Genomic DNA, 14,915 nt, shown 5'->3' on the forward strand with positions numbered 1-14,915 from the left:
AAAACCGGCTCGCTGTCCACGCGTTACCGCCGCATGGACACCGTGTAGGTACGGGAAATAACAAAGATAATAGAAAAAGATGTAAAGAGTTGAAACGTAGGTCGGAAAAACGCGTGTAACTGGAATCGTCGGAGCTGCCGAGGTACACAGAACTTACACAAGAAAGGTGAACGGAGCTGTTGCTCCGGGCCACCCTGGCTCCAGATTAGCATAAACACTCTCGAGGACGGCGTCGGGACCGCGGCGAGACGCTCCGGGTTATATCTGCTCCCTGGGCTGCGGCTCTAGCAAGTACACGTGTAAATCCTCCGTTTCAGTTCTTATTCCCAGGGGGACAAAGCGTCCCTCGGTTCCAACGGACCCCGTGCAAGCTCAGCAACACTGCCTACACCTATGCCCCTCCACGTATCTGCAAATGCGACGACGACGCCCCTTGAGCAAATACAAGAAAATGTAAAGTAATGTCAAACCGACCTGCGTCGCGTGACTTTCATGTCATGTTTCTTAATTTGGGTTCTTACGGGTGTATACACTGAAAAAAATTTAGTAAAACAGGTATCGGCAAGAAAAACTGTTTGAATATTGTTGGAATTACGAAAAACGAGTCGCGCTATTGTCGATCCTTTTTTGGTTATTGCAACGCAAAATCAGTTTCTGAGGTTTACTATACTTTTCTAGTTAAACAGGGCTTTAACGTCAATTTATTGTCGCACGAGCATTAAATTTTCGCAACAGTTGCAAGAAAATATAGTAACGGTGATCGTAATGAGAAAGAATAGTAACGGATACTAGACTTTCCTGTAACAGCTAGAAAACTAATTTTCATTTTCTACCTAGAACTATATTTTTCGATTGCGGTAAAAAGTGAAAATAGTTAAGGACTGAGCGGTAACCGGAACTACAGAATTTCTCTCAGTGTTAATTGCGTGAACATTGGTAGGTCACCGCTTTTCTGTCCCCTTTGTAACTGATCTTTATACTAACTGGATGACTGACTTGTAGGCCTGTCCTTAAGGAGAGTGAAATCGAATTGCGATAGTCGCACCCTTTAAATTGGTTCAAAATAGTTCGGAAAAATTTTTGCATTTTTTTTTCCATCATATTTACTCACCCCTAGAAAGCCTTACTTTCTCTTTTTTAGATCGATTTTAAAGAAAATGAAAATTCTTAGCTGAAAATAATAAATAGAAATTCGAAAATCTCGATCACTTCATCTTCCTGCTCAGCTTATCTTATCCTAGAGATATCTAAATTTCCCAAGCGGCGTTTTAAAGAGGAAAAATTCACCTTCATTTTATTTTTAAAGAAATGTTTTTACGATTTTTTTCGGACCAAGTACGCACTTCATTCAAAGCTGTCCCGAATCGCTGCATCAAATGTTCAGAACTACCTGACTTGAAAAAAAAAAAAAACGCATTACCGATATATGTTATCAGTGATTGAAGTCTTCTTGTTAGAACATACGGCTATCAGAGAAGTACAGTGTCACGTTTTTATATGAGAACATCACGACGCATGGGTACCTCTAATCGTGAATATGCACGGAATTATAGTGGCAGGGGAGATTGAAAAAAACGAAAGTCTTCAAATTGAATACTAATGTCACGTCTCTTTCCTGCGCCATCCGCTTTGATGCCGTCGCGGTGAAAACACCAGCAACCATTGATTATTATTAATCTCTTTTTGTTACCACGCCGGCTAAATTACGTACTGTAACACCAGGCAGCACATCCCGCAGCTAATATACTGGAGAAGAATTTTTTGTTTCTTAAAACACGGATAAAGAAAGAGGAAAACGTGAAGGAGTTGACGAGGCGAAAGGGATTCCCTGGTGGAACGAGGGACAGGTGGCAGTCGTATCTTATGAATGGCGTCGAATATCGAAATGCGTAGAGTCCGGTTCCAAAGACGCAACATGGCGTCGAACGATCGTCGGGAGTGTTTTATTATCGCAAAGTCTCAGTCACGCCACGCGCTCGTTCTTATCGCCGAGTTCCCGACCGAAAAGACAACATCATCCGTTCTTATCGTGCCACACTGTACAGTTATAGCTGTTGCATTATTTCGCGTCTTGCGATACCTACGCACCTTACAGTATTCCTTTCCTCGAATAGCTGGCGCGAGTAAATACAATGCCTGCAATAAATGTTTAGTCTACAACGCTGCAAGACGCGCTAAAATCTCGCACATTAAGTGTCTGCCAATATTCCTTCGATTTGTTTGCCTGGCTCGTATAACTGCAGCGTTGCATCTCTGCTGCAGTGGACATGGGACCTGGACAAACGGCTTCGCCGATCGGCCGTAAAGGTGCGAGAAAAGACAAAAGAACCCCGAAACAACGGCGCAGCCGGTAAAATCGCGCACTCCGCAATTAACGCACCCATAGCCTCCGATATTCGTCGCTATTCTCAATGAGAAAACATTTGCCAAAGATCACATTCAGGCGTTAAGTGCATTGGCACCGTGAAGCGATAGGGAGAGCTTATAGGCATGTTTACATATTGTGTATATATACAATCAGCGTCGACTTGAGCTGTTTTCTGTTTTCACAGACATCGAAACAAACGGACCCGCTGCTTCAGACCTCTGTAAACACAAAGATTTTCGACAAATTTTGAAAAACGAATCCTCGCGCGAAGTGCTTGCAGTTGTACTTGAGACCACCGTTTATACCTTACTTTCTACACTTTTCAATGTGATGCGAAAATTGCCTTTATTTTCACGTCGATACGAGTTCAATTAGTTTAATTTTGATTCATTTATCGTACTAGTGAAAAGCGTTCGACGGATTCTGCGTCTGAAATAAAATTTGATCGAACAGTTTTCTTCTCGTTTCATTGAATTTGAACGCCTGTAATAAATTACTTTACTCATCAACGGTTTTCATCTGTTGAAATGACCAGAACAACGACTCGCGTTCCTTTCCACAGGAACTTCGTAACTACCTACTCGTATTATCCGCGAAAATCGATCGGTATGCAAAGTTCCGGGGGTGAAGGTCGGATGCGATAAAAGATATAAAAAAAGGGGGAGAGGGAAGAAAATGAAGAAAACGAACAGCGTGTTACGTGGGGAGCAGCGTGCGCTCGCTATGGTCGTAGGATACGTGTAACATTATATACCCTGGACGTAGGATATAACGTGCGTTATAGGAGGTAGGCAGTAACTGCATACTGTGACGCGGAAACCTGTTGTTCCCCTACATGATATAAGCGCCATTATATCTCTCACAGGTATTACGTACCCATACACGGGTGCGTTTCAGCTGTGTGTATCCGCGCATGCGGGGTGTCAATTTTTACGGGCAGCATGATTCACGAGCCAGGTTCATCAACTTCTTCCCGATTCTCATCCACCGCTGCGTATAACTGCATGTACAGCGGCTCGCGCATCCTTTCACGGTACACATGATAACAATGTGCGACAAACAAAGCGTATGTACCTAAGACACACGAACCTACAAGTTCGATCGTCGATTAGGTTGGGACTGAATTAATGAAAAATTAAACTTGTTTGAAGTGAATTTTAAATAATATTTAATCGTACGTGTAATTGATTATTAAATTTGGATCACATGTTTTCAATGCTGAAGAGTTGGTAGACTGAATTTGATCTGCTTATACAGTTGAGTGAAATCATCTTGGGATTAATTTGAGCGAATATTGAATGGTTAAAAAAGATATCAAAATTAATTGTGGTTATCCCTGATTGTGAGGTGCACTAAATTATACAGCCAAAGTGATCATGTGTACAGATTCAAAAATGAAATGTGCTAAAATTTTATAAGTATATGTACAATGCAGGAGAAAAAGAGATTGACTAGAAAGTTTCATTATTGCTGCGAATAAAGAATCCAATTTTTTATACAACCATAAAATTCGTTACTGAAATTTTAATTTCTCCTGCGACTCTAATACTTAATATGCTAGATAAAAACTTCTGAGTTCTGAGAGAAATCATTACTATTTTATAAACAATCGAAAACTTGAGACAAATTGGCTGTCGATGACTACGTATCCGGATAGGAAATGAAAAACGCCGGTGGCGCTGCCGCGCGGCAACCGCAATAACTGAAACAGCGCGAGCGCGTGTTGCGCCGGGGCTGGAAATAGGGCCGTGGAACCGGCGGTGTTCAGTGGGATTTCAGCCGCTGTCCGCTGTGCGAGAAGAGCGAGCGAGCCGCTGGTTCTTCAGCGACAGCGTGTATCTCGGATTGCCGGTGTGCGCGTTTTGTGCGCGTCGAGTTCTCGCGTCGGTCGCGGCCAGCTGAAGGCCACCGGTTCACCAGAGAGAGCTTAATGCCCGCGTACGCAAGGGTACTCCTCATCCTTTCCGGCATCGCATCGTCTAATTGTGTGGTCCTTCCTTTCGAAACTTAGGCGAAGGAGCTTGAGACTTTAACGCTCGGAAGGGCGACGCCGCTTATGTTACGAAATCGAATTTGCGCGGGTTTCGTGCGCGCCGTGAAGTATCCAGTGATCTCCGCGCCACTGCGGCGCGCGAATTTTTTTGAAAATTTGATTGGTGTTCGTGTCGCACGTGTATCGTTGTTATAAACCCTGCAGCGATGATTATCGCTCTATTTTCCTGTGCATCGTTCGGTGATTAGTGCGGTCGGATATCCGGCTACATGTCTGCGTAACCTGATCAACTGATTAGTTACTTTCAGCTGTGTGCAACGAGTATCTTCCGTTACACGCGATTGGGGATTCATGCAGTTCATGATTAAGCTCTGCAATCGTGCAAGTTTAATAGATGTGTTTAAAACTCTTGAGTGCAAAGATAATCGGGAGCCGTAACCTGCATGGTGGCTAATTGTAGAGTTATCGTAATTTGAACCGACAAACTGTGAAACAATGGTACACTCTTTTAAAAGGTTGATGATAATCGCAGACTGCCGGATGTGGCGTGTTGACGAAAAGTGTGTGGAAAGTGCAGTTTAACGAAGTTCGTTCATAAAATAGTAACAATAATGGTAGTGAAACAAGTATTTCTACAGATTGATATCTAGTTGAAAAGCTGCGTGTAAATTATTATTGTGATTCTGTGTTTGTCACTAGAAGTCTTTTCGTTTTTGTCGATCTGTGACGGAGTTCAAGTTTCATTGATCGTCAAACATTAAACTATGTAACGCAATGCAAGCAGGTGAAGGCCGTTATGTCGCCGAAATTACCTGCCTGGAAATACCGCATGTAACGCATATCTGTTAACGGATATAGATAAGAAGTGTGGAAACGCATATCCATCGCACATGCTCCCTGCTCGTAATTGTTTTACGGCGAGAGATCCCTGGCTAAGGATTACCAGCTTATACGTCAGGGAAAACGCCGCCGTCGCGAAGGAAGCGCGACATGGACGACGTGAGTTTCATTTCCATTTTATGCCTATGATAGCTGCGATTTAAACCTGGTTTTCAAAGTGACGTATCTGAGATTCCATTCAGTAAAGTTTGATCAGTAACTAAATTTTATGCTAATATTTAGTGCGATTCGATGACGAAGTTCACGAAGAACTAATGAATCCCAAGCATACATTCGATGTTACAGATTTATAGAAATCACGTGGCTTATATAGTTACATCGATCTATTCGTTTGTAAGCGTCATTGATCAAATTTTCTTCAGGTACATGTTTTCAGCAAGCTTTCGATAAGAAACGATCAGAAGATCATGTTCTATATAATGTCTGATCTAGGAATTGAATCGATCGTGAGAACTTGATGAACTTTCGAAACAAACTTACTCCAGAGTTCTGCTTCGGAGTTTTTAGGAATCAGCGCAAGAATTAACTTTTTCTAATAACAATTAATTGAGATTTTTACAAATTGACCAACCGAAATTGAGATAATTTATTGCCAAGATAGGTATTAACAATATTCCTACCGTTGCTATTCAAACAGAGAATTTGAGTCTGACAAGTATTGGAAATGATTTGTCAATTGTCACCACACAAACTTGGAACCATGTATACATAAATATTAATCAACAGTCGATGATCAATGAACCGAAATGAGTGTGAGAAATAGTATGGACCTTATTTTGAATTACCGATTCTTCTCGTACTTGGACGTTCTGAAACAAGTGTGATTAAAACACCTGCGCTGCAGAGGTTTACACGATAACACCTAGTAGGTGGTCTCCTCCATGGATCACGTGTACATTTGGTTATGCTTTAAGACCCTGTTTTCCATCTCGGAGTGAAAACCGACCTCGAAAGGACGACGACAATGACGACGTTAGTTTGGTGAACCACGAACGGGTTTTATTTGTGGTGTGTAGACACTGCGCATTAAATGCACGCTACGTACATGCATACGTGTACCTGTAAAATATATATATACCATACATAAACATATGTGTGTAATCTACGTTGCAAAATGATTAATGAAACCGGGTCTGATTGGTGTAGCAATACCCGCAGAGCTGCGGGCCAGTTGTATCTTTTATACACAACTGAGCTGGTATAATATTCGATATTCTAAACACGCCTCGGAATAGACCTTTCGAGGTCTTATTTTAGGCCTGAACCCCGAAGAAGGATCCCTGGCATCCATGGCAGTTCTCTTCTAGCATGTACGCTGCACGCGTTCCTCGATAGACGATTATGTTATATTATTATCTTGTGTAAAAGAAAAACGAACTAGGAAAATAAAGAAAAATTGGTATATCGAAGCCATTAGCTGCACGCCGACGGGACGGGGTGTTTCGACCTTCCGCTACGTAGGTAGGTAGGTACTAATTCCTCACGATTGTCGAACCTGCGACTCCTCGTACCGCGGTGTCTATATGGATCTTCATTATTCTCACCATTAATCTTACACACTCTCACCGTCCTAACGCGATACGCAAATGGTAACGCAAAACGCAATTTTTCCATAAACGATTAGATTTGATGAAGAAACATAAACCCAAAAAAAGAAGAGAAGCGTAGATTGTGTGTAATTGTTGTGTAGATACGTGTAGTATATCTGATTACAACCGAGATATGCGGCAACATTTTCTTACATCATGCGCTTATCGAGTCACGTATATTCAATGTCACTGATATTACACGTAAAGACGGATATGAATGTAATATACAAGAAAAGTTGTATGTCAACTTCACTCTAACGCGTGAGTTGAAATATAAGAATAAAATGTTTTCAATACAGTAGCAATTTTCTCACTCTGTGTAAACTTATATATTTTCAAAAATTTCTAACAAGATTAAAAACCACATGTATAAGTATGGCTAAGAACTAGGAGATGAAATTCTACGATATATAGCCTAAAATTTTCAACGACTTGATTACGAATTTAATTTATCGTTACAGCAAGCGATAAAAATGTAATATACGTTTTTTTCTTGAAGCGCACGATCAACGTGATTTCTGTACAATATGTTCTATACGACTATAAAAGTATCATTAATAAATTAACATGTAGCAATTACGTTTTACAAACTCGCTTCGTTGAAATTCATTCTGAAATTGCAAAACTGTGAATTTCGATAAATTAGCGTTACTTACGTTAATATCGTTTTCCACCACGTTCCTCAGTTTCGAGCCAAGATATCCCCAGCGTTTCTCTTCTCCAATCATTGATACATTTACACCTCGTTCCGTGGTTCAGTTCGGTGCGTGGGATGTCAAAAATTCAAGTCAGAGGTAAGTTTATCAGTTATTATCAACGATAATCGAGACGTACGACGCGAGAAGAAATCCAATCTGAAAACCGCGGCGTTCAAGAGTCGGCGGACAATGCGGCCAGATTGCGCATTGTGTTTACTTAGGTGTATCCAGTTTGTCCGAGTGTAAGCGGGGCGCATGTGTGCGCGCTTACGGAACACTCCCGATTCCCACATCCATGCATGCACGCCGAGTCTGAGAGCGCATAAATTCTCGTTTAACTCTCATTCAGGCACACGATATATACACGTGCTGCAAGTGTGTTGTATATACATACTCGGACGCCTATCCGCGGTTTAGGTTCGTCACGCATAACGCACCGTCTTCATTAAACAGCCCAGCTAAGCCTGAGTTTCTTCGCGTGCATCTTGGCCATTAAACCCAGCGAGGCCCTCCCTGCAACTAATTTGTACCGTAAATGAGATCCGAGGATCATTATCCTATAAAACAGACCCACGAGTTCTGCTGCCCGGTTTTCCGCCCGCGTTACATTATATCTATCTCAAACCTGCAACTCTCGTAAGCTTTGGACGCGGCAGGACGAACAAGACTCGGGGGCTTCCAGGTATAAGTCTTGTTAATCGCCAGTTTCGGGTGTCAGAGCAACCGCACACTTCTCTTTACACGCCGCGGTATTTTTATGGATACTCACCTTGGCGATCGTTTTCTGTGTTGGTCAAATTGTTACTGCTGGATTATATAATTATGATGGAGAGAGGAAGAAGGTGGTTACGTCAATGGAACGTCAAGTCATTTGTTTCTGTGCATTTCGTTTTACTAAACACTTACATTCGAAACACTTCATACTGTAAGAATATTTCTATTCGTTGGGAGGTGAATCGCGTCTTGCCGTTATGGTCACAAAGTTTTTTTTAATAATTATTACTTTACATGAAAAGTCATGGGAAGCCCGTAATGCAGAATATATTCATTCATGATTTGAAATATATGTATGAAAGATAATTAAACAGTAAGTTATTACACTTCATTAATGGTCTGCTTTTAGATCCACGTTTAAAACTCTTGAAGAGAATTTGGCTGAAATTTTCGCAAAATCTATCGCATATCTGCAAAACTTGTTCTAATAATTCAATAAAATTTCATGCATCACTTCCAAATCTGTCTGAAATTTTTGATTCGTAATAAAATTGCTGAAAATTCGGCAGCTTTTTATCTGATAAACCTTATTTCATTAAGTGATGCAATACGAAAACATGACTCATAATATTGAAAAGAGAAAAATTTCGATGATCAAGGTGAATACAATTTTAACAAAAATTGGAAAACCAGATGCCGCAGTAAAAAACGCGTAGCTGATCAAGGTCCCTGAAATCGCTGCGACTATGCAGGCGCCTTTTTATACCGCGGCAAAATATTTTTCAGAGCTGACAATTAACGGCGGTTACACCTTCGACATAATTCGGCACGGGTAATAACCGAGACGACAATCTCAACTCTGCACGCAACATCCAGAAGCGTAATTCTTGCGAATTCTCCGCGGGACTGATGCAAGGCATCGGCAGCTCGTAGGTCGAGCTTTAATAACGCTCGTCAACATTTCTCTCATTCAAAATTTTCACGCTTCAATATTCATTCCATCAGCCAGTATAATATTCCCCGTCGAAATTATGAGGCATAAAAAAGTCTACCTAGGTAGACGAGTAGTTTGACCAGTAATCGAAACGTAACAACGTTCCAGAAAATCGTATATATTCGAATTATGCGACTGATTTGTGGTATGTTGTAACAGTTTCTTGCCAGATAAAATTCTGTAACATTCTACTGTTAAAAATTGGCAACATTCTCATGTAAATTTAACTTCGTTCCGCATTGGCAGAAATTTAATTTATGCAACGCTAAATTAAGCACGTGTGAATAAGTGTGTCCAAATGTTGAGAATGAGAATCGTGATCCATCTTAAACTCGCAATATATCGCTAAGGGATTAAAAAACGCGCGATAGTTACGCGCCTACGGTGATGAAAAAGTAAGAGAATCCTATTAATATTGCATGACGAGTGATGCGGCAAACAAGTCCTGATTTCGCATGCGGAACGCAAACGCCCCCGACGCATCAAGTCCCTGGATCCAAGCTGTCCCTCAGGACGTCAGAGTGCTGCACCTCAAACGGTCGAAAGTTCTCGCATGTACATGTACATGTGTCGCCGTTTTTGGTGCAAAATCGACGGCGAATTATGCGACTCTGATTCGTGCGGCGACTGTCGAGCGTTTGAGCTGCACTCGGTCAGCACTGTGAACATTGCACATACATACATCGTAATATGTGTGCCCTCACTCGGAATACCGCAAATAATTTCACACGAATCCGCTCGAGTAAATCTTCTGCTACGATCGTTCCGCTGGTACAGTGACCCATTTTTGCAATAAAATATTAAGCTTCGTTTTTCACTTCGTTTCCTATTAGCGTCAATTTTGTTAAAATATCTTTCTTACTGCTTCTGATTTCGAGAGATAAATCCAGTATTCAGAATTGTATTATCAAACTGCATAATCGGAATAATTTCGTTCTCGAAACTAGAGTAGAACTCTACATAGAATTTAAAATGACGAAAATTATTGAACGAATTGTATTTAAATCGTCATTAAAATAGAGAATCAAAAATGGATAATTATATCCAAATCGTTTATTCTAATTTTTTGTTTTCTTTTCCTTTTTTTTTAATAGTATAAAATCAGATCACTGACACGATTTTACATCGTCAGCATTTGCAGATTTCCATGCGGCTCATTGTTTCTGATCACATTTAATTTTTGTATTAGCAAGCGAGATAGATGCTATGCGTTATGTGAAAGTGAACGAATCGCCCCAGAAATAATTCATTTCCCATTTAGACAGACCGAAAGGGTTGATGCGTAATTATCGAATGATTATCGTCAGCTGTGTTCAGCTCCCGTAAATAGACGGGAAGCAGAGTAATTCTATGTTCCATTGTACGCCTGTCCGTCTGCCTCGCTATATAATATACCTACCGGTAAAAACTCTGTTCCTCCGGACTTACAATGAGTCATATAATACGAGAGGATTTGAGATTAAAACTGCGCTGCTAAATTACTGCGTTCACTGCAAACACATATTATATATACATATAATATATACCTATGTAACTTGTGTTATATACGACACAGGAAAAAATTGAAGTTTTTAAGTGATTTTGGAAATATGTTTTCAGACAGTTGTAACATTTTCGATCGATCAGAATCAATTAGAGTAGAATAGTTTATTTATACGTTTTACACTTGTACAATTTTGTCGTTTGTGTACTGAATTTGTAGATTTTAAAATGCCACAAGCTAAGATAATATTTGTGTTGAAAAATTTGCACCGATTGAAACAAATTCGTGCAAGAGTGATTAAAAAAAAAAAAAATAAAAACTGGTGAACTATTTGTAATAACTTGAAGCGCGGAGCTGATATTATAGCCATGCGTGATCGAAATCCCACATTGTTATACCATGCAGAAGAATTTTAATTACACCGGGATTCCATACTGATCTCTTAATTGTACAGCTCGGACTGGAGGGCAATCGGGTCGCCGTAGTTAGGAGACAGATGATCTATCATCTCATTGTCCGTGCGGAGAAGAACAAGCGAATGGCTTTTAGCGCGATGAGCTTGCGAGATGAACGGTGTCGCAATCTTTGCAGTATTAACTTTTGACCCAGCGTACATAAGTATATTATAAATAAAGTAACGAAATCAAAGATTTAAACGTCGCTCTACTAAAACGCGATCCAATTAATCATCCGGCATCATCGACGAGTCGACGACTCCAGATCTTCTTACAAGAAGATGCGTACTCCGGATTCTGCACTCAATTAGCCTCGAAACTTTTGTAATACGCGTCTTGTGTATTTACCGCGTAATAAAGACCTGCAAATATTGGACCCAATCGGGGACCACTAGACACTTGTCACTTGATACCAAGGGTCAAACACCGGTTGACCAAAGTGCTCGCGCGTTTCAATATTTCCAACGATTTCACCTCATCATGTGATTTTAAGTGATTCGTAATCATTTCAATTATCTTGAGTGGTTTCTTGTTATTTCAAATGGTATGTCGGTCGTTTAAGTTCATTATATTTTTCGTACGAACGCGTTCGTGATTTAAATGTGAAAAATCGTAGCACCATTACGCATCGATCGGCATGATAATGTACCATAGGCACACGCGGCAGTCAGATGGACGTGGAGACTTCGAGGGACCATTGAACTTGCTTCCGGTTTTGTTATACTCTTCATCAATCGCTTGAACGCACCGCCGAGCGCCGACCTCCGAAACAGTAGGCTTGTCATTTCTATTATTTAATACCTGATCATTGTCGACGTATCTTCTCATCCAGTTTCAATCCTTTCTCTATCGAATGTTGGAATGAAAATTATGGATGTTCACATTCGATTCATCTTGCATATTAGGACTGATTCCTACAGATTAATTCACCGTAGGTGATAAACAAAGTGTTAATGCGAATTAACAGTTCTTTAAGAAGGAACACAGGACACTGTTTAAAAAGCTAAGTAAGGCGGGCGAGAAAAGCTTCGAAAATTTCGGAATCGAAAACTAACTGACAAGCAGGTAGATCCAAGCTTAGGTGTCCTCCATAATACGTGTGTATCGAGGATGATGTTGAAGTTAGTAACGTTATCGTAACGATTCATGTTGACGAAAAATCGTTAGTTCGCGATTTTGTAACTGTTTGAAATTCATTAAACTGAATCAAAATCATTACAAGAATCAGAAAATAGTGATTTTTTCCCAACGTTTCGTTACAACAACGTTACTAACTTCAACCTCGTGATGAAAGAGAGTTTAATCAATTCTCAATACAACCTAAAGAGTAACTAGAATATACGGAAGTCAGTGGACACTGACTGCAGCCGCGGGAGGCAAGGTCTCGAGATGAAATAATAACACGAGAAGGTGGGCTAGGGTTACGTAGGTACCTATAAGTGTGGACGCTGATATAGAAGCCGCGGGTCTAATGAAGACGTTTTGAAGTATAGTAGGCGAGAGAGAAGGAATGACAAGGCGCCGCGACGCGTACTCGCGGTAAACGTACTCTTCCTCCTCGTCTTCCTCTTCTTCTTCTTCTTCTTCTTCTTCTTCTTCTTCTTCTTCTTCTTCCTCTTCTTCCTCTTCCTCTTCATCCTAACCGGAGCATCAGTGTCCAAGGTAGAGTCGGTAAGGAGGAGTGGAAGAGTGGTAGGACACGGGATCGCGAAGGTGAGGTAGGGGGGGGAGAGGGGGAGGCGGAGGAGTGGACGATCATGAAAGGGGCCGCCGCTCACTGCACCGAGATTTCATTCGTAGATAATCCGTTTCCTTTTCACAGCCGTATCTAGACTCGAGACTCAGCCCATGTGCTTCTCGCCGTCCCGCCAACCAACCCAACCCAACCATTCAGTTAACTGTCCTCCACTTCGCTCGCTCTCGCGCGACAGGCAGCTACTTTTAATCCCACCTACCTTTTGCTCCTCGTTTACTTACCGAACCGTAAAATTGAGTCATTCAGACGGATTTTTGAGAACGGAATCAGAGAACGGGAGCGAACGGAGTCGGATTGATCGAAAAAGAAGGAGAAACCACCGAGATGGAATGGAGGACTCGTAAGTTTATTTATTTTTTTTTTTTTTTCAGTTCACACTTTGCGGATAGTATCGGAAGCTTTCTTTTATAATGGTTAATCTTAGAATTCCTAAATTATGATCGGGATAAGCCTGCATCGCATTATTTTATACGATTTGTGATTCAAATACGACTGACTAACAAAACTACGAGGATCTTCCGATTGAGACATTAAAAATTCAAGTGTCGTTGCAAATAATCCGTAATACGTGTGATTCTTCTCTTTTTTTTTTTCTTTACTGCACATCAAGATTCTAATATCACAGTAAAACGATCTGAATAAAAATTCAAATCCCTGAATGTTTTACGAAATAAGTTGAAAGATTTCGTCGAGAAAGAATTACATGTATAACAAATGATGTTAGAAATTTTTGACGATGTCCAGTTTTCGTGCAAAGTGTGTGTGTGTGTGTTTTTTTTAATGAAATTAACTACCTCTAAAGTTTTGTTGAACATGCCTATAAATTCATTTCCGCAAGGTATAATATCACATACATTATAGTTTTGCCGAGGCATCTGATAACGGGGCGATAAATTTTTCAAATAGTTGACAATTAGTCCAAGTTTTTATTCTTTCGACGTTCTTATTTCGACTAGCTAACGAGCAAGGATCTCGTTGCGCACGTCACGCCGACCCGGATAAATACCTACTACCTACTCGAGCCTCGGCGGCAAATCGTTCCTAGTTTTGGGCCTGATGCGTGATCATAAAATGCTCGTAAACGTCCCTCGCGCTTTGTCATATAAACCCCATAGCGACGCATAAACATTGAAAATTACTGCGTAGTCTCGGTCAAGAATTCACCCTGCAGCAAACGACGAAAACGATTCAGGGTTTCGATCAGCAGAATCGTCGTCGTAACTCTGGATTAATAATGAACACCAAAAAAATTTCTCGAATTACGCGCTTTCAAGCCGCATGTCATCGTCCAAGCTTTCAAATTACCAGTCATTGTGTCTTGATAATTATTCTCGAAAGAAAAATTCTTTGTTATTCCATATTTCGTGGACGTTGTGTTTGAAAAATTGTACTTCAAATTAGAGTGAATTCATTTTTAGAGCAGTTGATGCCAGTTAGACTTATGACTGAGAGACTTTGACCATCTCCAATTTGATTTGTACACTTTACGACCCTATCATTCTGAAATTCGCTGTTTAACGGTTCTTAACTATGGTCATTCTTGTTTCTTGATGGAATATTTTTGAATTCTCGACCGATGATTTACTCAAGAGATTAAATTTCTCCTGTTATTCTCACCTTGGCGCGAGCACCTACCATGGATATACAATAATTGGATCCTCGCGTATCATGGATGCGAGACTTTTATGTATACAACGCACGGGGTAATTATCGTCGGTGATCGATAAATCTTCCACCCCGACAATAAAGAGGCCTTGATAAGTATAAACTTTATAGGGGCTTAACAACTTAATTACCAAATAAAAGTCCCCGTTGAAATACTGTGCAAGTGTGTCTCGAAAAACAAACAGGCAAACCTTTCTCTAATGAAGAATTCAAATGGTGAATATTTATGTCGATTCGTTGACGTAATATATCTCCAAACTCGACGATGATTGGCCTTTTCTGATCCAGCATACGAGCCAA

At 40.6% G+C, this 14,915-nt stretch overlaps 1 protein-coding gene and 1 long non-coding RNA gene across 2 annotated transcripts in view; one reads left to right on the forward strand and one right to left on the reverse strand.

Moving 5' to 3' along the window:
* Window positions 1-176: 176 nt before the first annotated feature.
* On the reverse strand, window positions 177-7,787 carry LOC124293077. The gene is made up of 3 exons (XR_006902988.1): window positions 7,507-7,787; window positions 6,047-6,320; window positions 177-432 (listed from the first exon to the last, which is right to left on the reverse strand). It is a non-coding gene; the product is annotated as an uncharacterized LOC124293077 (long non-coding RNA).
* LOC107218576 overlaps window positions 4,171-14,915 on the forward strand; it is a 77,691-nt gene continuing 66,946 nt past the window's right edge. The window contains exon 1 of the mRNA XM_046732335.1: window positions 4,171-5,360. Coding sequence (XP_046588291.1) covers window positions 5,352-5,360 — 9 coding nt within the window. The 5' untranslated portion in view covers window positions 4,171-5,351. The remainder of the gene's footprint in view (window positions 5,361-14,915) is intronic.

Source organism: Neodiprion lecontei, chromosome 2 (genome assembly GCF_021901455.1).
Source record: "Neodiprion lecontei isolate iyNeoLeco1 chromosome 2, iyNeoLeco1.1, whole genome shotgun sequence".
In the NCBI taxonomy this organism is placed as follows: domain Eukaryota; kingdom Metazoa; phylum Arthropoda; class Insecta; order Hymenoptera; family Diprionidae; genus Neodiprion; species Neodiprion lecontei.